The sequence below is a fragment of the Pelophylax lessonae genome (assembly GCF_965119305.1).
Source record: "Pelophylax lessonae genome assembly, chromosome: 5".
Lineage (NCBI taxonomy): Eukaryota > Metazoa > Chordata > Amphibia > Anura > Ranidae > Pelophylax > Pelophylax lessonae.
The window spans coordinates 23,849,945-23,875,374 of NC_138772.1; the positions used below are offsets into that span (position 1 = coordinate 23,849,945).

The window sequence follows — 25,430 nt, forward strand, 5'->3', positions numbered from 1 at the left end:
CGTGCTGAAGCTCAGTTTCAGGGTCTTGGCAATCTTCTTATAGCCTAGGTCATCTTTATGTAGAGCAACAATTCCTTTTTCAGATCCTCAGAGAGTTATTAGCCATGAGGTACCATGTTGAACTTCCAGTAACCAGTATGAGAGAGTGAGAGTGATAACACCAAATTTAACACACAATGCTCCGCATTCATACCTGAGACCTTGTAACACTAACGGGTCACATGACACTGGGAGGGAAAATGGCTAACTGGGCCCAATTTGGACATTTTTACTTAGGGGTGTACTCACTTTTGTTGCCAGTGGTTTAAACATTAATGGCTGTGTGTTAAGTTATTTTCAGGGGACAGCAGATTTATACTGTTATACAAGCTGTACACTCACTACTTTACATTGTAGCAAAGTGTCATTTCTTCAGTGTTGTCACATGAAAAGATATAGTAAAATATTTACAAAAATGTGAGGGGTGAACTCACTTCTGTGAGATATTGTATATAAATATACATACTATATTGTCAAAAATATCGAGGAACCTGTCTTTACACGCACATGCACTTCAATGGCATCCCAGTCTTAGTCCGTAGGGTTCAATATTGAGTTGGCCCACCCTTTGCCGCTATAACAGCTTCAACTCTTCTGGGAAGGCTGTCAACAAGGTTTAGGAATGTGTCTATAGGAATGTTTGCCCATTCTTCCAGAAACACATTTGTGAGGTCAGGCACTGATGTGGACGAGAAGGCTTGGCTCGCAGTCTCCACTCTAATTCATCCCAAAGGTGTTCTATCAGGTTGAGGTTAGAAATCTGTGCAGGCCAGTCAAGTTCCTCCACCCCAAGCCTTCATTTGTGGAGGTTAAACCTCTTTTCCTCCAGTCGTAAAGAGTGCCCGCATTGCCCTCTGTAAATGGGAAAAACTCGACAGCAAGTTTATCATATGGACCACTTATGTGATATCTCATCACCCCACAAGCACATGTGTGACCAGCAATCAATTTTTCTCTCCACCCAAAGCTGCCAAACCAATCACTGGAGGAAGAGCAGGGAAATAACCCATTTATGAGGCACGGAGCTCCCTGTGTGAGTTGGTGGCATGTCCTGGTGCAATGCTGGATGGGAGTGTACTTGTAAGGGTGGCTCCAGGGGACCATGCAAAGGAATGGAGCCAACCTAAAAGTGGCAGAAAAGTCTTGGGAAAATTTAATATGGACATTAAAGTGAGATGACAGGAGGAAACCAGTAGGCAAGTGCAGATCTATGCTGCTCTACAACATTTTAAATGGAGGTATAATAACACTTTAGCTTATCATTATTGCTACTATTAGTTATTAAAGCAGAACTTCAGTCCTTCCCCCAGATAGCTCCACTCCCCTACTTGGGTGCCACCACTATGGTGCAGATGCCCGTCCTTAAGGTCTTGCTAGTAGAGCCTGTCAGAACATCTGGGTACTCACAGGGGATTTTCCACACATGTGCAAAGACAAGAAAGGTTTCAGATTCTCTGGTAGTACAAACAAATGGCCACTGCCCTCACCTATAACTGGCCTTTACAGCAAGGAGCACATGGAAAGGGAATGCATACAAAACAAAACCAAAGAAATTCCCGTATCAACTTACCAACCAGCCTGCAAACCAACTGAATTATCCTGTCTAACAGTATGTGTTAAAAACAGGGGGTTAGTTTTCACACATTTGCAAATTCATGCGTAAGCTGCAGAGCCGCTCCAGCGCACCCCAGTCCTAACTCTAAACGAGAGCCTCCTCCTCTCTCCAACCATTTTCGATTGGTTCACAATAACGATCCCACCGGATTGAAATTCTGTGGGATTGACAAGGTGGTACCCAACTGGAGAGGGGGCAATTTAACCCAGGGTATTTCACGTAATGAGGGAAGATGGATATACTCTTTAAAGACCCTTCAGCCCTATGGGTTAAACAAAGACTTGGATCTCAATTGCTTTTTATCTAACTGGTAGGGAATTTACAAAATTCTTCCTGCTCCTTCTTGCTGATTTTACAAATACTTGTATATACATTTTTTCTTGTTCCATGATTACATCTTGGGATTTGATATTTTTGATATTTTTGGACACTCGTGTTCCGAAAAAGGGGTCCAGGAACAGCCCCCAGTGTTCTTTGGATCCCTTTATATATTTATACCTTTTTAAATAATTTTTTAATTTTACATTTTTATGATCATTTTTATCAATTTTATCCTCTCCACACATTTATAACATTTATTTTAACATTTTATACATTTTCCGTCTTTGCATAGCAGATATACATTTATCCCTTTGTGTAGTATTTTTTGTAGCCATTATAGAACAATATATGTGTACCCATGCATTTCACATGTCTAATGGAGATGGGCATTCCACACCAGAGAGCCCACCCAAATAATATATATAATTAATATATATATTTCATCAATTTTAATATTCCTTATAGATTTTCGGAAAAATTATTAATTATTAAGATCATATACATCTCTGCCTCTTTGGGGGCGGAGGAGCGTGTCCCCGTTTGATCCTATACACTTTTAATCTTTATGACAGCATCGGAGCCACACAATGGTCATTATACATGTGCCTCCGGGTGGGATACCCATTCCCAATTATAGATTTTAATTGCAAGAAGTTTCTTCTAAATATTTGATTTTATACGGAAGTTCACATTGTTTTATGAAAAGAATTTTGGTGGCCCAAAAGAAACTGCGCAAAATTGGTGATATTCGATACTAAATTAATCAATCAAATTGTCATAAATTAATTAAATTTATATAAGAGGAATTGCTTCCATAGTGCAAGCTGCAATAAAAACGTATAAAACGCATAAATGTGAAAAGAGTGGAATAAATTGCGCTCAACACTTAACACAACCAAAAAGTGCTTGTGTGCATAAATATGTGAATAAATGATTATAAATAAATAAATATATACAAAATCCTAAATGTGAAAGGTCCTTGGTAAATAAATATCAACAGTCTTTAAAGTGCCCAGTGCAATACAGAACTCTCAGCAATGACTGAAAATCACTCCAACTTCAAGTGAGGGACCTCCACCTTAAGAAACTTTTCTCCACCCAGTGCTCGGGGTAAATACTTCTTACCAAAGCTGATGGACCCCTTAATTACAGGGGGTCTAAAACAGCGTAGATGGTCCACAAATGCCTCCAAGCTATCCTTCAGGTCCCTTGATATAAGACTCAGCTCGCATAAGGAACTCCAAGTATTTCAGGATATTTTTGTGGGGAGAAAGATAAGGAAACTCCGATAGTGTAGTATGTTCTGGTAATTAGGGTTTATTAATGAAATTGCACTTACTCAAAACATTAGAATCAAACGCCGTCCCGTACACCGAACCCATGCTGCATTTACTGCATGAAGGCGTTTGATTCTAATGTTTTGAGTAAGTGCAATTTCATTAATAAACCCTAATTACCAGAACATACTACACTATCGGAGTTTCCTTATCTTTCTCCCCACAAAAATATCCTGAAATACTTGGAGTTCCTTATGCGAGCTGAGTCTTATATCAAGGGACCTGAAGGATAGCTTGGAGGCATTTGTGGACCATCTACGCTGTTTTAGACCCCCTGTAATTAAGGGGTCCATCAGCTTTGGTAAGAAGTATTTACCCCGAGCACTGGGTGGAGAAAAGTTTCTTAAGGTGGAGGTCCCTCACTTGAAGTTGGAGTGATTTTCAGTCATTGCTGAGAGTTCTGTATTGCACTGGGCACTTTAAAGACTGTTGATATTTATTTACCAAGGACCTTTCACATTTAGGATTTTGTATATATTTATTTATTTATAATCATTTATTCACATATTTATGCACACAAGCACTTTTTGGTTGTGTTAAGTGTTGAGCGCAATTTATTCCACTCTTTTCACATTGTTTTATATCAAGCCGTATGTAAACAGTACCTGTGACGACTTCCTGTTTGGGTGTACATGAGGCCAGGTACACCCAACAGGAAACAGTATGTAAACAGTACCTGTGACGACTTCCTGTTTGGGTGTACATGAGGCCAGGTACACCCAACAGGAAACAGGAAGTGTACAATTAGATCTAACATGGAGGGGTATAAATTAGATGACCCGTCCTGTAGCCGGAAATACGTCTTTGATAACGCCCAGCGGGAGGCGAAACGCGTCGACGCAATTTCCGGCTGCGAGCCCTTTGGAAACGTCACTTTCGGTAGCGGTGGAACGCACGCCGGAGCCAAGCCCCGCTGCGCACCGTCATCCCAGGGATCTACCGTTCCATACAGTGCCTGTTTTAACTACTTAAAATGTGAGTTTTTTTCTTTTATTGAGACCAATAAATCTACTGTTTAAGCAATATTACGCTATTGGGATTCCTTCTTTCCTTTTCATATGGTGACCATCCGGTGAGATTGCATAGGGAGCCGGTACTGGCTGTCATTTCCATCTACAGCACTTTACCCGGATTATATGCCGGACTTTGCCTGTGAGACCCTTACGCTATAAGGTTTGAGGGTCCACATTGTCCGCTAAGTGTCAATTACCTAGGGGAGAAGATCACCAACATCGCACCATTGCCGCATGCATATAATTTCCAGCACCTGAGCACCTTTTCTGGTGTTTTTTCAATCAAACGATCTTCACTTGCCACTTGCTGGCTATAGCATCTTGGGACTTTTTTTGCTATTCGGACTTTTATATGCTATTTATTCTTTCTATTCATGAATTGCACTATATATTAGGTGGTGATTTGCACTTTTAATATATATGTTAAGAGACTTTTATATTTATATTTATTTATATACTTATTTTTCTTGTTTATTCAAGATTATATGTGGTTTATACCTACACACGCACTAACCATTACTATTATTTAAAAAACAATTTTATTAGCACATTGAGCACTTTATAAGTATAAAACACTCAAATCTGCGCTGTCTTTTTTTACACTTACACTTTTATAAAGGGTAAGTATTTTCATGTATATCCTGGAGTTGCATCTTTAGGGGCTTAGTCTTCGAGATATCTGGATACCAGGGAGTTATCCGATGTGTGGGGACTCTTTCTTTCTACACTGTGATTGGCTGTCACAGTGGTCACATAATTGATAGCTGGTCCCGCTGGTTCCCGATCATTAGTAGAGACCGAGAGCTGCTTTTGTAAGCTTTGTGCTGGGAGCGCGCAGTGACCTCTGCTGCCCATAGGCACATACAGTATGAGGGGCATGACCAGGATAACAACATTGCATGATGACATAGGCAATTAATGGGTTACAGTACAGAATTTCTTACTTCAATTATTGATGACACGGCAATTTACAGTTCTTATCTTGGAAAAGCTTCTTTAGAACAATGGAAGAACATTATAAAATATGAATAATTATGGAGTGTGTTTTTGTTTTTCTTTCTTCAGCCACCAATATCGCCAGATATGGGGAAGCCTCACAGAGTTCCAATGCTAGGGGTCCTGCACTTGCACTGGGTAAAGCTGGCAAGGCCATTGATGGTGTGAAAAATAAATACTATTTTAAAGGCTCCTGTACACACACCAAGTTTGAAAAGTCACCCTGGTGGAAGGTAGACTTGAAACAGAAATACAAAGTGAATATGGTTGTGGTCACTGGACGGACAGACTGCTGTATGGAACGATTAAAGGGTGCTGAGATCCGAATTGGAAATGCTCCGGACAATAACAACACAGTGTGAGTACCATAGGGCCAGGACACTGAGATCCTATGTCAGCGTGCTTTGGGCTTGTGTCAGTCGCATCATTTTTAGATTTCAGATTCAAATATATTTATTTATTTATTACATACTGTCACCAGTGCAGTACAGTGTCCTCATATAACAGGTGTGGCGGTGATCAGGGACACTGATTAATGACAGTACTAAAAATGTATAATTTTTTTTCAGTGTTTTAAAGTTAATATATATTTTTTTTGTTCTTTATTTTACAATTTTTTTAATGCATTTTTTTTTTAATGCACGCACTTTGACCAGAGCAATATGTTATCATAGTAACATTGCACTACTCTGGAAAAGTGATCAGTATTTATTTTTTTTACACATTATGTTTGCATATGGCAATGAATTTAGTTGAGAAAAAACACTATAGAATCCGCGCTTAGGATATCTTCAGTAGCTTGTATAGCTGGCTGCAGCCTACCTCAAAAACTATAATCCTAGCATTAATAGTGCAAATGAACAAGTAAAAAGGAGGAAATGGTGCTGCCTATGGCTTCCTGATTGTTTAGAATAAAAAGTGCTAGGTGCAAATAAATGGTCAGTGCCCTGGTGTAAAAAAGTGCTATAGTGCAAGAGAATGACCAATAGGATAAATAACATATAATAAATGGATATTAAAAATGTATAATGCACACGTATCCAAAAAATTGTATGATGGAAACAACTCCCACACTACTAAAAATTAATAATCAGTGGTCTGGTATGAAAAAAGTGCTGAGGTGCAAATAAATATGTGTATGTTCAACAATTATCAAAAAATTAGAAAATGTAAAACCTCAACAAGTGAGTGATATTAAAGTGAATCTGTGTATAAATGTGATGAAATTAATTCGATACAAAGGGCAATGATCAAAAATAAAAATGACCAGCGGGTGTGTCATAAACCAATAGGGTGCCACAAGATCTTCAGTATGTAATAATAAATATTAGAAATATTGAAAAATCAACAATATATGTAAAAAACAGCAGGGACTCCCACACAGTAAACCTGGGGTGGGTGCAGGAATAAATATATAGATATAAATATATGGCAATGTGAGAACCAATTTCAGTCCGTGGGATCAAGGACTAATGGAGTATAGTATGCACAATTTCACAGTAAATGTCCGATAGTATATGAGTAAACAGATGACTGTCCCAAATGGTTTAAAGAGAAAACAATTTCCCAATAAAGTGACTTCAGTGCAGGTGTTCCAGTAATTCCTTAAGGTGCTGGCTATGGTGATCACTCAGTGCTCCCCATGTCCCCTATGCCGCACTCACCAGAAATAATTACCCCTGCAGGGGTGACAAGCCTTGGGTATAGTATCGCCTCAGATGCCTCCGGATATTGAAAGGACTCTGCAACCGATCCTCTCTACCCTGTACGCTGTCCTATAGCCTGCCCGGGTCCACTTGCACTGTACACCATATATGTACTCCGCAGATGTATGTGGGGAAGAAAGGGCCTCACATAGAGTAGTATTGTCTGTCACGTTTATTAAATTTCAAAAAATAATACTCACAGTATGCATATATATCACGAGCAGAAAGAAAACACCATCGATCGCGCACTTCCGGGACGCCGTGCGTTCCACGGGACCGGATATGCGTGTCAGCTAGGCGGATGTGATGTGATGACGCTCTACGCGTTTCGTCTGTCCGACGTCATCAGTTGAGATAATCCATCCACATCACAGGTGTGGCATATCAAGATGCTGATTAGACAGCATGATTATTGCTCAGCTGTGCCTTAATAAAAGGCCGCTCTAAAATGTGCAGTTTTACTGTATTGGGGGGTCCAGGGGGTCCGAAAACCAGTCAGTATCTGGTGTGACCACCATTTGCCTCACGCCGTGCAACACATCTCCTTGGCATAGAGTTGATCAGGTTGGTAATTGTGGCCTGTGGATTGTTGGTCCACTTCTCTTCAATGGCTGTGCAAAGTTGCTGGATATTGGCAGGACCTGGAACACGCTGTCGTATACGCCGATCCAGAGCATCCCAAACATGCTCAATGAATGATGTCCGGTGAGTATGCTGGCCATGCAAGAACTGGGATGTTTTTAGCTTCCAGGAATTGTGTACAGATCCTTGCAACATGGGACCGTGCATTATCATGCTGCAACATTGGGTGATGGTCCTGGATAAATGGCACAACACCTCACGGTATCTCTGTGCATTTAAAATGCCATCAATAAAATGTATCTGTGTTCGTTGTCCATAACATATGCCTGCCCATACCATATCCCACCACCACCATGGGCCACTCCATCCGCAAACTGCTCACCCACACAACGCCATACACACTGTCTGCCATCTGCCCTGGACAGTGAAAACTGGGATTCATCCATGAAGAGAACACCTCTCCAAAGTGCCAGACGCCATTGAATGTGAGCATTTGCCCACTCAAGTCGGGTAGGACGATGAACTGCAGTCCGGTTGAGAACCCGATGAGGATGACGAGCATGCAGATGAGCTTCCCTAAGATGGTTTCTGACAGTTTGTGCAGAAATTCTTTGGTTATGCAAACCTATTGTTGCAGCAGCTGTCTGGGTGGCCGGTCTCAGATGATCCTGGAGGTGAAGATGCTGGATGTGGAGGCCCTGGGCTGGTGTGGTTACAAGTGGTCTGCGGTTGTGAGGCCGGTTGGATTTACTGCCAAATTCTCTGAAACGCCTTTGGAGACGGCTTATTATTATTATTATTATATAGTATTTATATATGGTAGAGAAATGAACATTCAATTCATGGGCAACATCTCTGGTGGACATTCCTGCACTCATCATTCCAATTGCACGCTCCCTCAAAACTTGGGACATCTGTGGCATTGTGCTGTGTGACAAAACTACACATTTTAGAGTGGCCTTTATTGTGGACAGCCTAAGGCACACCTGTGCAATAATCATGCTGTCTAATCAGCATCTTTATATGCCACACCTGTGAGGTGGAGGGATTATGTCGGCAAAGGAGAAGTGCTCACTAACACAGATTTACACAGATTTGTGAACAATATTTAAGAGAAATCGGCCTTTTGTGTACATAGAAAAAGTCTTAGATTTTTGAGCTCAGCTCATGAAAAATGGGGGCAAAAACAAAAGTGTTGCATTTATCATTTTGATCAGTGTATTTACACACACACTATATTAAAACAAAGTATTGGGACGCCTGCCTTTACACGCACATTTAATGGCACCCCCTGTCTTAGTCGGTAGGGTTCAATATTGAGTTGGGCCACCCTTTGCAGCTATAAAACAGCTTCAACTCTTCTGGGAATGCTGTCCACAAGGTTTAGGAGTGTGTCTATGGGAATGTTTATCCATGAAACGCGTCAACTACTATGCGTTAATCTCTTGTCTCTGACTATATTATGGATACACTTTGAATTGATTTTATCTTTTGGATATGAATAAAACAGATTTTATATTTTTCACCTTCAAGTTGGAGTGCGGCTATTTCTCTCTATACATTATAGTTGCCTGGACTGCGGATCCTGGCTGCACCTTATTTTGATGGTTAGGATTACCTTATCACTGGAGCGGTTCTTTTGCCCTTTCTGCTGATCTGTGACTATGGGAATGTTTGACCATTCTTCCAGAACCACATTTGTGAGGTCAGACACTGATGTTGAATGAGAAGGCCTGGCTCGCAGTCTCCGCTCTAATTCATCCCAAAGGTCTTCTATCAGGTTGAGGTCAGGACTCTGTGCAGGTCAGTCAAGTTCCTCCACACACAAAAAGCCACACTGTAGAGTCCTACAAGGTGCGAACCATTCGTCCCTATAAACCAGTTGTGGGAGCTGGTGAATTCAAGGCTAATCACTATATGTTGCCAGAGATAAACAGTTACATATTGTTAGATGCATTGATTCCTGTTCTAATTACTCTGCAATGCCCACATTAATAGCTATAACTTCGTTTGTATTCACCAGATATATGGCAAATAGATATTTCTTCATGTGAATGGGAGACTGTACATCACTCAAAATTATATATTTTTTCCTTTGTCATACCTATATATTTCTCCTCACTCTTGGCTCATTGACCAATAATACATTTATGTATTTCTCTCTCTTAAAGAAAAAAAAATAAAAATTAGGGCAAAAAAGGAGAAAAACTTAAACTGTCATTGTTTTTTTCGCCTCCAACTTCCAAATCCACCTTGCCTCATGTTGTAGGACAAGGTGGTCATAATCACCTCACCTCATGTTCCTCCACCCCAAACTCGCTCATCCATGTCTTGATGGACCTTACTTTGTGCACTGGTGTGCAGTTATGTTGGACCAGGAAGGGGTCACCCCCAAACTGTTCCCACAAAGTTGGGAGCATGAAATTCTCCAAAATATCTTGGTATGCTGACGCCTTAAGAGTTCCCTTCACTGGAACTAAGGGGCCAAGCCCAACCCCTGAAAAACAACCCCACACCATAATCCCCCCCCCCCCACCAAATGATTTGGACCGGTGCACAAAGCAAGGTCCATAAAGACATGGATGAGTGAGCTTGTGGTGAAGGAAGTTGACTGGCCTGCACAGAGTCCTCACCTCAACCCGATAGAACACCTTTGGGATGAATTAGAGTGGAGAATGCGAGCCAGGCCTTTTAGTCCAACATCAGTGTCTGACCTCACAAATGCACTTCTGTAAGATTGGTCAAACATTCCCATAGATAAACTCCTAAACCTTGTGGACATTCTTCCCAGAAGAGTTGAAGCTCTTATAGCTGCAAAGGGTGGGCCAACTTAATATTAAACCCTACGGACTAAGACTGGGATGCCAATAAGTTTCATGTGCGTGTAAAGGCAGGCGTCCCAATACTTTTGGAAATCTAGTTTACAGTATCTCACAAAAGTGAGTACACCCCTCACATTTTTGTAAATATTTTATTCTATCTTTTTATTTGACAACACCAAAGAAATGACACTTTGCTACAATGTAAAGTAGTGAGTGTACAGCTTGTATAACAGTAAAGATTTGCTGTACCCTCAAAAAAACTCAACACACAGCCATTATTGTCTAAACCGCTGGCAACAAAAGTGAGAACATCCCTAAGTGAAAATGTCCAAATTGGGCCCAATTAGCCATTTCCCTCCCCGGTGTCATGTAACTCGTTAGCGTTACAAGGTCTCAGGTGTGAATGGGGAGCAGGTGTGTTAAATGTGGTGTTATCGCTCTCACTCTCTCACTGGAAGTTCAACATGGCACCTCATGGCAAAGAAATCTCTGAGGATCTGAAAAAAAGAATTGTTGCTGTACGTATCGATGGCCTAGGATATAAGAAGATTGCCAAGACCCTGAAACTGAGCTGCAGCACGGAGGCCAAAACCATATAGCGATTTAACAGGACAGGTTCCACTCAGAACAGGCCTCGCCATGGTCGATCAGAAGAAGTTGAGTGCACATGCTCAGCATCATATCAAGAGGTTGTCGTTGGGAAATAGAAGTATGAGTGCGGCCAGCATTGCTGCAGAGGTTGAAGGGGTGGGGGGTCAGCCAGTCATTGCTCAGACCATACACCGCACGCTGGATCAAATTGGTCTGCATGGCTGTTGTCCCAGGAGGAAGCCTCTTCTAAAGATGATGCACAAGAAAGCCTGCAAACAGTTTGCTGAAGACAAGCAGACTAAGGACATGAATTACTGGAACCATGCCCTGTGGTCTGATGAGACCAAGAGAAACGTATTTGATTTAGATGGTTTAAATGTGTGTGGTGACAACCAGGTGAGGAGTACAAAGGTAAGTGTGTCTTGTCTACAATCAAGCATGGTGGAGGGAGTGTCATGGTCTGGGGCTGCATGAGTGCTGCTGGCACTGGGGAGCTACAGTTCATTGAGGGAACCATGAATGCCAACATGTACTGTGACATACTGAAGCAGAGCATGATCTCCTCCCTTCGGAGACTGGGCCGCAGGGCAGTATTCCAACATGATAACGACCCCCAAACACACCTCAAAGATGCCCATGAGGGTTAAGGCAGTGCTGACAAATAATGGTAGCCACACAAAATATTGACACTTTGGGCCCAATTCAAAAACTTTTCACTTAGGGGTGTACTCACTTTTGTTGCCAGCGGTTTAGACATTAATGGCTGTGTGTTCAGTTATTTTGAGGGGACAGTAAATTTACACTGTTATACAAGCTGTACACTCAGTACTTTACATTGTAGCAAAGTGTCATTTCTTTATGGAAAGCAGGGATGAGCTTCGAGTTCGAGTCGAGGCAACGTTCGACTCGAACATCGGTCGTTCGATCATTTGTCGTATGACGAACAAATGTGCTTCTTTGCAGGAAATTTGAGTTTTCCATAATGCAGTGCACACGCGCCGCGCATGCAGCGCGTTATGTGATTGGCCAAAGCATGCTCCCTGACCTCATGCTTTGGCCAATCAAATGATCTCTGCCATGATTGGACTAAAGGCAGGCTGCCTTTAGCCAATCATGGCCGAGGGGCCAAGTGCACGCCCCACACTACAGCCGCAGCATGTAGTGTCATTGTGTGGGTGATGAGACAGGCACGCGATTCAGGCAGGGAGAGAGTAGTTTTTTTTTTGAGTCAGACAGTGCAGAGAGACATTTCTAGCAGTGTAGGGAGGGCCAGGTTCCTGTGTGAGGTAGGGAGAGATTAATTTCTGTACATCATATCAGACAGTATAGCGCCACTGAGTGAGTAGCAGTGTAGGGAGGGCCAAGGTTCCTGTGTGAGGTAGGGAGAGCTGTCTTTCTTTACATCAGATACCAGTCAGAGTATTGTTCATCGGTAGAGTTGAGCGGACACCTGGATGTCCGTGTTCGGTGGGTTCGCCTGAACTTGAAAAAAAAGTCTGGGTCCGTGACCCGGACTTTTTCCGAACCTTACCCGGACACCGAACCCCATTAAAGTCAATGGGGACCCGAACTTTCAGGCACTAAAATGGCTCTAAAAAACCAATGGAAAGGGCTAGAGTGCTGCAAATGGCAGCAAAATGTAGCTAAGAGCATGGCAAGCGCTCTGCAAACAAATGTGGATAGGGAAATAACTTAAAACAATAAAAAAAACAGAAAAATAAAACAATTTACTTCATCTGTGAAGGACGAGGCCCATATGGAGTATGAGGGAGGTTGAGGTGGCGGTGGATGTGGCGGTGTAGGTGGAAGCAGCGGTGGAGAGGGATGAGGTAGCCAACACTGCTTTTTTTTAGTCATTTTAAATTAGGGTACACCCCAAAAGAGCGAGAAAGATCAAAAATATAACAATGGCTGGGTAAGGTCAGTATCCATCTCTATTTTGCACAAGGTACGGAAAAGTCCCGTGGGATCCATGCCTGGTTAATTTTAATGAACGTGAGCTTGTCCACATTGTCTCTGGACAGGCGGCTGCGCTTGTCTGTGATAACGCCACCAGCCGTGCTAAATACACGTTCAGATAATACACTGGCTGCATGGCACGCCAGCACCTCCAAGGCGTAAAGGGCAAGCTAAGGCCATGTGCCCAATTTGGAGACCCAGAAGTTGAAGGGGGCAGACCCATCATTCACTACATGTAGGCGTGTGCACACATACTGCTCCACCATGTTGGTGAAATGCTGCCTCCTGCTAAGACGTTCCATATGAGCTGCTGCTGCTGTTTGTTGTGGCGTGCTGACAAGCTTTTCCACATTTCGGCCATGCTAACCCTACCTTCTGAGGTGCTGGCGGTGCCCTGGTTGCGTTGGTGACCTCCTCCTCCTCCTGCTCCTCTGCCTTGGCCTTGTGCTTCCACTGTGGCCCCGCTGTCAGGTGGGAATGCCAGCAGCATCGCGTCTACCAGTGTGTGCTTGTACTCGCGCATCTTGCGATCACGCTCCAGTGAGTGAATTAAAGATGGTACGTTGTCCTTGTAACGGGGATCCAGCAGTGTGGCCACCCAGTAATCAGCACAAGTTAGAATGTGGTCAACTCGGCGGTCGTTGTGGAGACACTGCAGCATGTAATCGCTCATGTGTGCCAGGCTGCCCAGAGGGAACGAAAGGCTGTCCTCTGTGGGAGGTGTATCGTCTGTGTCCTCTGTATCCCCCCCAGCCACGCACCAGTGATGGCCATGAGCTGGCCTGGGTGCCACCCTGCTGTGAACATGGTTCCATCTCCTCCTCCATCTCCTCCTCCTCATCCTCCTCATCCTCCAGAACTGTGCCACTGCTGGACAATTGTGTACCTGGCGTTTGTGGGTGCAGGAACCCACCCTCGGAGCCACTTGTGAATGACTGCCCTGAAAGCCTTGGAAATGATCCCTCTTCCTCCTCCTCCTCCTCTTCCTGTGCCACATCCTCTTCCATCATCGCCTGAATCATTTTTTGAAGGAGGCATAGAAGTGGGATAGTTAAGCTGACAACGGCGTCATCGGCAATGGCCATGTTGGTGGAGTACTCAAAACAGCGCAACAAGGCACACAGGTCTCGCATGGAGGCCCAGTTATTGGTGGTGAAGTGGTGCTGTTCCGCAAGAGCGACTCACGCATGCGTGCTGCAGCTGAAACTCCACTATGGCCTGCTGCTGCTCGCACAGTCTTTCCAGCATGTGCAAGGTGGAGTTCCACCTTGTGGGCACGTCACATATGAGGCGGTGAGCGGGAAGGCCGAAGTTACGCTGCAACGCTGACAGGCGAGCAGCAGCAGGGTGAGAACGCCGAAAGTGCGCACAGACGGCCCGCACTTTCTGCAGCAGCTCTGACATATCGGGGTAATTTTTAAGGAACCTCTGCACCACCAAATTCAGCACATGCGCCAGGCAAGGGATGTGCGTCAAAGCGGCTAGGCCCAGAGCTGCTATGAGATTTCGCCCATTATCGCACACCACCAGGCTTGAGGCTCGCTGGCAGCAACCACTCATTTGTCTGCTGTTCCATGCTCCTCCACAACTCCTGCACAGTGTGTGGTTTTTTCCCCCAAACAGGAAAATGTTTTAAAACTGTCTGCTGTCGTTTACCCCTGGCTGTGTTGAAGTTGGTGGTGAAGGTGTTACGCTGACCGGATGAGGAGGCGGTAGAGGATGAGGAAGCGGAGTAGGAGGAGTTAGGAAAAGGAGGCAAACTGAAGCGCCCTGCAATCCTCGGTGGTGGAAGGACATGCGCCAAATTGCTATCCGCCTCAGGCCCAGCCGCCACTGCATTTACCCAGTGTGCCGTTAGGGAGATATAACGCCCCTGACCGTGCTTACTGGTCCACGTATCGGTAGTTAGGTGGACCTTGCCACAGATGGCGTTGCACAGTGCACACCTGATTTTTTCCCCCACTTGGTTGTGCAGGGAAGGGATGGCTTGCCTGGAAAAGTAGTGGCGGCTGGGCACGACGTACTGTGGGACAGCCACCGACATAAGGCTTTTAAAACTATGCGTCTCCACCAGACGGAATGACAGCATTTCAAAGGCCAAGAATTTTGAAATGCTGGCATTCAGGGCCAGGGATCGCGGGTGGGTAGGGGGGTACTTCCTCTTCCTCTGAAGTGTTTGGGAGATGGAAAGCTGAACGCTTCCAGGGGACATTGTGGAGATGGTTGGTGACCCAGGTGGAGGTGTTGCTGACAGATCCTCTGTTTGCGGGGTGGCAGGTGCCGGTATCACTACAGAGGTGGATGAAGAGGCCGAGACTGCAGCAGAAGAGGAAGTAGGAGGAGCCAGAGACCTTTCTTGGTTTTGAAGGTGTCTACTCCACTGCAGCTCGTGATTTGCACTTAGATGCCTGATCATGCAGGTTGTGCTCTGGTTGAGAAGGTTTATGACTCGCTTCAGGCTCTGATTGCACAGGGTGCAAACCACTCGTGTCCTGTCATCAGCACATTGTTTTTCCTCCAAACTACTCAGGTCACCTGCATGACCTTCATTCCATGTGGGGTCGAGGACCTCATCGTCCTCCACATCATCTTCCACCCAGTCTTCATCCCTGCCCTCCTTGTCGGTCTCCACAATTCTGAGTGCCGCAGCAGTTGGCACCTGCGTTTCATCATCATCGGAGACGTGCTGCGATGGTCCTTCCATGTACTCATCTTGAGAAATAAATGGTTGGGCACCGCTGCACTCAATCTCTTCCACTTCTGGGGCAGGGCTAGGTGTATGGCCCTGGGAAACCCTGCTGACAGAGTCATCAAAAAGAAGAAGAGACTGCTGCATGACTTGGGCTCAGACTGCTTGCCTGATTTGCAAGGGGGTGAGGTGAAAGACGGTTGGACATCGGCTGCAGGTGCCAACTCTGACCTTTCTGCAGTAGACTGGGTGGGAGACAATGTGAAGGAACTGGAAGCACTGTCAGCAACCCAATCTACTATCCCCTGTACTTGATCTTGCCTCAACACTTGTAGAGGCGCATGATGCCCTACCAAATACTGCTGCAGGTTCTGTCGCCTACTCACACTTGAGGAAGGTGTTTCACTTGTGCGTGTAGCTGGCACAGATCGACCACGTCCTCTCCTTGCAACAGGAGCTCTACCAACAGCACCACGACCCAGGCCACGGACCCTATTTGACGTTCTCCTCATATTTCTGTAATTTATGATCTTGCCCTAGAAAGGTGTTTTTTGAATAGCGGAACAAAACAACAACAGTATCGCACGGGTGTATCTCACAGTCAAATATGCAAACTATGCCGCAATTAAATTTTTTTCACCCCAAAAGGGTGTATATTGAATAGTGGAATAGAAGAAAGTATACAAAACGGTGTATCTCACACGTACATACACAGACTAGGCTCTGATTACAATTTTTTGTACCCTAAAGGCAGGATGAGGAAGAGGAGTAGGAGGAGTTCAGAACAGGAGGCAAACTGAAGCGCTCTGAAATCCTTGGCGGTGGAAGATGCGCAAAAAAATTTGAAAGGTGTATCTCACACGTACCAATACAGACTATGCCGCAATTTGTTTTTTTTTACTCCAAAAGGGTGTATATTAAATAGCGGAATAGAAAAAAATTTATAAAACGGTGTATCTCACACGTACAAACACAGACCAGGCCCCGATTACAATTTTTTGTACCCTAAAGGCAGGATGAGGATGAGGAAGAGTAGTAGGAGGAGTTCAGAACAGGAGGCAAACTGAAGCGCCCTGCAATTCTTGGCGGTGGAAGATGCGGCAAAAAATTTGAAAGGTGTATCTCACACGTACCGATACAGACTATGCCGCAATTTAATTTTTTTCACCCCAAAAGGGTGTATATTGAATAGCGGAATAGAAAAAAAGTATACAAAACGGTGTATCTCACACGTACAAACACAGACTAGGCCCCAATTACAATTTTTTGTACCCTAAAGGCAGGATGAGGATGAGGAAGAGGAGTAGGAGGAGTTCGGAACAGGAGGCAAACTGAAGCGCCCTGCAATCCTCGGCGGTGGAAGGAGATGCGCCAAACAAATTTAAAAGGTGTATCTCACACGTACCGATACAGACTATGCCGCAATTTAATATTTTTTACCCCAAAAAGGTGTCTATTGAATAGCGAAATAGAAAAAAAATTATAAAACGGTGTATCTCACACGTACAAACACAGACTAGGCCCCGATTACAATTTTTTGTACCATAAAGGCAGGATGAGGATGAGGAAGAGGAGTAGGAGGAGTTCAGAACAGGAGGCAAACTGAAGCGCCCTGCAATCCTCGGTGGTGGAAGATGCGCCAAAAAAATTTGAAAGGTGTATCTCACACGTACCGATACAGACTATGCAGCAATTTTATTTTTTTACCCCAAAAGGATGTATATTGAATAGCGGAATAGAAAAATTTTTATAAAACGGTGTATCTCAAACATACAAACACAGACTAGGCTCGAAGTCAATTTTTTGTACCCTAAAGGCAGGATGAGGATGAGGAAGAGGAGTAGGAGGAGTTCGGAACAGGAGGCAAACTGAAGCGCCCTGCATTCCTCGGCGGTGGAAGATGCGCCACAAAAATTTGAAAGGTGTATCTCACACGTACCGATACAGACTATGCCGCAATTTAATTTTTTTTACCCCAAAAGGGTGTATATTGAATAGCGGAATAGAAAAAAAATATAAAACGGTGTATCTCACACGTACAAACACAGACTAGGCCCCGATTAAACATTTTTGTACCTTAAAGGCAGGATGAGGATGAGGAAGAGGAGTAGGAGGAGTTCGGAACAGGAGGCAAACTGAAGCGCCCTGCAATCCTCGGCGGTGCAAGATGCGCCAAAAAAATTTGAAAGGTGTATCTCACACGTACCGATACAGACTATGCCGCAATTTAATTTTTTTTACCCCAAAAGGGTGTATATTGAATAGCGGAATAGAAAAAAATTTATAAAACGGTGTATCTCACACGTACAAACACAGACTAGGCCCCGATTACAATTTTTTGTACCCTAAAGGCAGGATGAGGAAGAGGAGTAGGAGGAGTTCGGAACAGGAGGCAAACTGAAGCGCCCTGCAATACTCGGCGGTGGAAGATGCGCCAAAAAAATTTGAAAGGTGTATCTCACACGTACCAATACAGACTATGCCGCAATTTAATTTTTTTTACCCCAAAAGGGTGTATATTGAATAGCGGAATAGAAAGAAAATTATAAAACGGTGTATCTCACACGTACAAACACAGACTAGGCCCCGATTACAATTTTTTGTACCCTAAAGGCAGGATGAGGATGAGGAATAGGAGTAGGAGGAGTTCGGAACAGGAGGCAAACTGAAGCGCCCTGCAATCTACGGCGGTGGAAGATGTGCCAAAAAAATTTGAAAGGTGTATCTCACACGTACCGATACAGACTATACCGCAATTTAATTTTTTTTTTATCCCCAAAAGGGTGTATATTGAATAGCGGAATAGAAAAAAAAATTATAAAACGGTGTATCTCACACGTACAAACACAGACTAGGCCCCCGATTACAATTTTTTGTACCCTAAAGGCAGGATGAGGATGAGGAAGAGGAGTAGGAGGAGTTTGGAAAAGGAGGCAAACTGAAGCGCCCAGCAATCCTCGGCGGTGGAAGATGCGGCAAAAAAATTTGAAAGGTGTATCTCACATGTACCGATACAGACTATGCCGCAATTTCATTTTTTTTACCCCAAAAGGGTGTATATTGAATAGCGGAATAGAAAAAATTGTATAAAACTGTGTATATCACACGTACAAACACAGACTAGGCCCCGATTACAATTTTTTGTACCCTAAAGGTAGGATGAGGATGAGGATGAGGAAGAGGAGTAGGAGGAGTTCGGAACAGAAGGCAAACTAAAGCGCCCAGCAATCCTCGGCGGTGGAAGGAGATGCGCCAAACAAATTTAATAGGTGTATCTCACACGTACCGATACAGACTATGCCGCAATTTAATTTTTTTTACCCCAAAAGGGTGTATATTGAATAGCGGAATAGAAACAAATTTATAAAACGGTGTATCTCACACATACAAACACAGACTAGGCCCCGATTACAATTTTTTGTACCCTAAAGGCAGGATGAGGATGAGGAAGAGGAGTAGGAGGAGTTCAGAACAGGAGGCAAACTGAAGCACCCAGCAATCCTCGGCGGTGGAAGATGCGCCAAAAAAATTTTGAAAGGTGTATCTCACACGTACCAATACAGACTATGCCGCAATTTAATTTTTTTTACCCCAAAAGTTCAGAACAGGAGGCAAACTGAAGCGCCCTGCAATCCTCGGTGGTGGAAGATGCGCCAAAAAAATTTGAAAGGTGTATCTCACACGTAACGATACAGACTATGCCGCAATTTAATTTTTTTTACCCCAAAAGGGTGTATATTGAATAGCGGAATAGAAAATTTTTTATAAAACGGTGTATCTCAAACATACAAACACAGACTAGGCCCCGATTACAATTTTTTGTACCCTAAAGGCAGGATGAGGATGAGGAAGAGGAGTAGGAGGAGTTCGGAACAGGAGGCAAAGTGAAGCGCCCTGCAATTCTCAGCGGTGGAAGGAGATGCGCCAAACAAATTTAAAAGGTGTATCTCACACGTACCGATACAGACTATGCCGCAATTTAATTTTTTTTACCCCAAAAGGGTGTATATTGAATAGCGGAATAGAAACAAATTTATAAAACGGTGTATCTCACACGTACAAACACAGACTAGGCCCCGATTACAATTTTTTTTACCCTAAAGGCAGGATGAGGATGAGGAAGAGGAGTAGGAGGAGTTCAGAACAGGAGGCAAATTGAAGTGCCCAGCAATCCTTGGCGGTGGAAGATGCGCCAAAAAAATTTGAAAGGTGTATCTCACACGTACCGATACAGACTATGCCGCAATTTAATTTTTTTTTACCCCAAAAGGGTGTATATTGAATAGCGGAATAGAAAAAATTGTATAAAACGGTGTATCTCACATGTACAAACACAGACTAGGCCCCGATTACAATTTTTTGTACCCTAAAGTCAGGATGAGGATGAGGAAGAGGAGTAGGAGGAGTTCGGAACAGGAAGCAAACTGAAGCGTCCTGCAATCCTCGGCGGTGGAAGATGCGCCAAAAAAATTTGAAAGGTGTATCTCACACGTACCGATACAGACTATACCGCAATTTCATTTTTTTTTACCCCCAAAAGGGTGTATATTGAATAGCGGAATAGAAAAAAAAATTATAAAACGGTGTATCTCACACGTACAAACACAGACTAGGCCCCCGATTACAATTTTTTGTACCCTAAAGGCAGGATGAGGATGAGGAAGAGGAGTAGGAGGAGTTTGGAAAAGGAGGCAAACTGAAGCGCCCTGCAATCCTCGGCGGTGGAAGATGCGCAAAAAAATTTGAAAGGTGGAGCTCACACGTACCAATACAGACTATGCCGCAATTTAATTTTTTTTACCCCAAAAGGGTGTATATTGAGTAGCGGAATAGAAAAATTTGTATAAAACGGTGTATCTCACACGTACAAACACAGACTAGGCCCCGATTTTATTTTTTTGTACCCTAAAGGCATGATGAGGATGAGGATGAGGATGAGGAAGAGGAGTAGGAGGAGTTCGAAACAGGAGGCAAACTGAAGCGCCCTGCAATCCTCGGCGGTGGAAGGAGATGCGCCAAAGAAATTTAAAAGGTGTATCTCACACGTACCAATACAGACTATGCCGCAATTTAATTTTTTTTACCCCAAAAGGGTGTATATTGAATAGCGGAATAGAATTTTTTTTATAAAACGTTGTATCTCACACGTACAAACACAGACTAGGCCCCAATTACAATTTTTTGTACCCTAAAGGCAGGATGAGGAAGAGGAGTAGGAAGAGTTCGGAACAGGAGGCAAACTGAAGCGCCCTGCAATCCTCGACGGTGGAAGATGCGCCAAAATAATTTGAAAGGTGTATCTCACATGTACCGATACAGACTATGCCGCATTTTAATTTTTTTACCCCAAAAGGGTGTATATTGAATAGCTGAATAGAAAAAAGTATATAAAATTGGTGATTTTTCAATAGCACATGTGAACACAGCAGTGTGTTATGTTTTATGTCATGGTCAGCAGCAGGCTATGAAGGGAAAAAAAAAAATCCCCTTTAACTTTGTAATTTTTAAATAGCAGATTAGAACAGCACTCTGTAGTAAAATATAGCTGAACGTTGCACACAACAGACTGATAAAAATATTTTTTTTTCTCCCTCCTCCTCAGTGGGCTCAAGTGAGGGCAAAAAGATTGTTCACTGCACCACCCCCCACACAGCAAAATCTATGTAGATCGCTAACGGACCATTTGTTCTGTCCTGTGTCTCCTAATCTCTCCCTGCCTACTCTCTCCAGCCTGTCCCTAAAATGCTCAAATATCTTTCCCTGCCTACACTCCGACCTGTCCCTGCATTCTTTTCGGGCACAATGTTGTTTTTCCCTGTCTGTCCCTAATCAGCAGCAGCCAGCACCGTTGTGTGTGCTCTCTCCCTACACTATAGCAGACTGATGCACAGCGCGCTGTGTCTCGAGCTTATAAAGACCTGGGTCACATGCTTCAGCTGGCCAATCACAGCCATGCCATTAGTAGGCATGGCTGTGATGGCTTTTATGGCACACCAGTTAAACGCTTGTTGATTGGCTGTTGAAAGCCCGCCATTAAAATCGCCCCGTTACATACAAAACAGGAAATAAAATTACCGAACACGGATTTTAAACCCGAACATACAGTAAAGTTTTCGGGTCCGTGTCCGGGTAACAAAAATCCAATTATCCGGTACGGACCCGAATAATACAGTCCGTGTTCGCTCAACACTATTCATCGGTCAATTTCTGCAACATTCAATAATATTCACAGACCTCTAGGAATAAGAGATCAATTCAGATATCAGTCAGAGTAATCATTGCTCAGTTGTAGAACATTCTATAGGAATCACAAACCTCTGGGAATAAGAGATCACTACAGATATCAGCCAGAGTAGTTATTGCTCAGTTCTGGAACATTCTATAGGCATCACAGACCTCTAGGAATAAGAGATCACTTCAGATATCAGCCAGAGTAATCATTGCTCAGTTCTGGAACATTCTATAGGCATCACAAACCTCTAAGAATAAGAGTTCACTTCAGATATCAGCCAGACTAATCATTTCTCAGTTCTGGAACATTCTATAAGCATCACAGACCTATAGGAATAGAGATCACTTCAGATATCAGCTAGAGTGACCATTGCTCAGTTCTGGAACATTCTATAAGCATCACAGACCTATAGGAATAGAGATCACTTCAGATATCAGTAAGAGTAATCATTGCTCAGTTGTGGATCTTTCTAAAGCATCACAGATCATCCATCTGTAGGATTATAGATTACATCAGATATCAGTGAGAGTATTGATAATTGGTCACTTGCGTACATCTATAACCACCACAGCTCATCTATAGGGTTATCAATTACATCATATCAGGTCATTGAGTATCCATTGGTCAGTTGCATATACCCTATATTGACCTATATATCTGAAAGGCAGATAAGGAGAGGCCAACGCTCACAGACCACGAAAAGAGGGCAAGCAGCCTCTGTGTCCTTTGTAAAAAGTGGTGGTCACAGTCGACATACTGCATCCTCTGCAGGCGGGGCATGCCCATCCTTTATTTCCGGTGCTGCCCATGCTATTCATTCACAACATGTGGAAGAGTTGGGGGAGTGGATCAATAAGCCGTCCTTATCCTCCTCTTCCTCTGACACCCACATTCCCAGTAGTTTGCCTTCCACTGCAGCTGCCAAAGCGACCCATTCCACAGGCTCCTTCGCCACAGCTATTCCTTCCATCACCGCACCATCATGCATGGAGGAGTCACCTGAACTATTCGATTATAGTGTCATTGACATGCTCCCGGAGGATGCGCAGCAATTTGAAAGCTGTGATGTTGTTTCCCAGGTTGATGAAGGGAATAACGTGAGCCTAGAGAGAGGGGGTGACAATAACGGACAAGAGACCAGCAGTCATGTTGCCACAGTTGAAGCATATTGCCAATTTTGCTCCAGTGACGAGGAGGGGTGGATGATGAGGTCACTGACTGTACTTGGGTGCCTGACAGGATGGAGGAGGAGGAGGAAGAGGAGGGGGAGGATGAGGAGGACACACAATTCAAACGAGGCAGGATGTGCTCCATGGGCCACCATAGCAGTAGCCAACCTATTGCATCATAGCACAGAGCTCCAAAGGTGCAGGGTGCTGCAAAATCCCCGCAGACTCCAAAAAGTTTATTAGTGTGGACTTTTTTCAGCATCTGTGCAGTAGACTGCAGCGTTGCTGTTTGTAACATCTGTCTAAGGCGGATCAAGCGTGGCCAGAAAACCAGCTGCTTGGGCACCACATGCTTGACAAGGCATATGGGACGACCTGCCATGCAGTCCATTGGCAACAGCACCTGAAAGAGGCATCAGATCAAAACAAGCATACATCACTTTGCTCCTTATCTGCAATCTCTAACCCTACTATACCTCATTCCTTCTCAAATACCAGCATTGAGAGGGATGATGGTATAGCAATGAGTGGCACAGAGACTTGCACCCAATCTGCTAGCAGTACACCACCGCTTGATTTGAGCAGCAGGCAAATTTCACTACCCCAGTTGCTGAACCGTAGAAAGAAATACTGTCCCAGCCATCCACATGCTCAGTGTCTTAATGCTAGCTTGGTCAAAATGCTAGTATTATAGTTGCTGCCTTTTCAGCTGGTAGACTCGGCTCCTTTTCGAAAATTTGTGGAATGTGCTGCACCACAGTGGCAGGTCCCAAAAAGGCATTACTTTCCGCGTAAGGCCATTCCGGCTCTCTACTGTCATGTGGAAGGTAGTGTTTTGGCCTCGTTGGACAAAACGGTCAGCAGGAAGTTGCACATTACTGCTGACTCTTGGTCCAGCAGGCATGGACAGGGACGTTACATTTCTTTCACGGTGCACTGGGTAACTCTGCTGGCAGCTGGGAACGATGCAGGACAGGGTTCGGTGCTGGAGCTTGTTTTGCCTCCAAAAAGCTGGTGCTGGTTTTGCCACATCTGGCTACTCCACCACCTCCTCCTCCTCCTCTTCCTCCATGCCCTCTTCTGCACAATTCTCCTCTGCAGCAGAAGTGCTCCCTAAGCGTTCAAGGGGCTATGTAAGCAGTCAGGCTAAAAGATGCCATGCTGTGCTTCAGTTGGTCTGTCTAAGGGATAGGAGTCACACCGGTGCAGAGATTCTGTCAGCTCTGCAAGGGCAGGCTCAGAGATGGTTGACGCCACGACAGCTTGAGCCAGGAATGGTTGTATGCGATAATGGCACCAACCTTCTCTCCGCCCTCCGACAGGGACACTTGACACATGTTCCATGCTTTGCACATGTTCTGAATCTGGTGGTGCAGTGTTTCTTGAGCAGATACCCGGGCTTCCAAGATCTCCTGAGGCAGGCCAGGAAAGTCTGTGGCCATTTCCGCCATTCGTTCAATGCCGGTGCTCACTTATCTGACATTCAACGGGAATTCAACCTGCCCACCAACCATCAGGTGGAACTCAACGTTGGCAATGCTGCAGCAGATGCACACGCAGCAGAGGGCCATCAATCAGTACATGTGTGAGTATGGCACAAAGACAGGGTCAGGGGAGCTTGACTTTTTTTCGCCACGCTAGTGGCTTTTGATTAAGTATGCATGCATCGCCCTGTCACCATTTGAGGAGGCCACTCGGATGGTGAGCCGGGATGATGCATGCATCAGTGACACTATCCCGCTAGTCTACCTGCTGTAGCACACACTGCGTGGAATCATGGACAGGGCACTTGAGGCAGAACAGCGGCAGGAAGAGGAGGACTTCCTTTCCTTACATGGTCCCCTCTAGCAGATATCATTCCTGCAGGGCCACAAAACACACAGGAGAAAGAGGAGGAGGAGGATTTCGGCAGCATGGATGTAGAGGAAGAGGATAGCATACAGTCGTCTTCAAGGGATGGTTTTGATTCCCAAGAAACCACAAGAGTTGTACAAGGTTGGGGAGAGGTTGCTTCTGCTGACAATGTCATCCTTAGTGACCCAGAGGACTCAGAAGCTCATGCCTCTTCCAACTTACATTGCATGGGCTCCCTGATTCTGCAAAGCCTGCAAAAGGACCAAAGAATTTATGCTATCAATTTGAGGGATTAAAACTAGTTGGCAACCCTTCTTGATCCACGTTACAAGGGTAAAGTTGCAGAGCTCATCCTGCCTTCGCAGAGGGAACAGAGGAGGAAACATCTTGAGGAGGCCTTGAAAAAAAAATTGTGTACCGCCTTTTCAGACACTGGGAGGTCAACATTCTCCGGACGTGTTTCTGAGGCATCGTTCAGCCAAAGGAGGAGCGGTGGAGAAGGCGG

At 44.3% G+C, this 25,430-nt stretch overlaps 1 protein-coding gene across 1 annotated transcript in view; it reads left to right on the forward strand.

Annotated features, from left to right (window-relative positions):
* LOC309556415 (fucolectin-like) overlaps positions 1 to 25,430 on the forward strand; it is a gene marked incomplete at both ends in the record, with an annotated part of 1,212,026 nt that overhangs the window by 1,174,701 nt on the left and 11,895 nt on the right. The window contains one exon of the mRNA XM_082258881.1: positions 5,391 to 5,679. Coding sequence (XP_082115007.1) covers positions 5,391 to 5,679 — 289 coding nt within the window. The remainder of the gene's footprint in view (positions 1 to 5,390; positions 5,680 to 25,430) is intronic.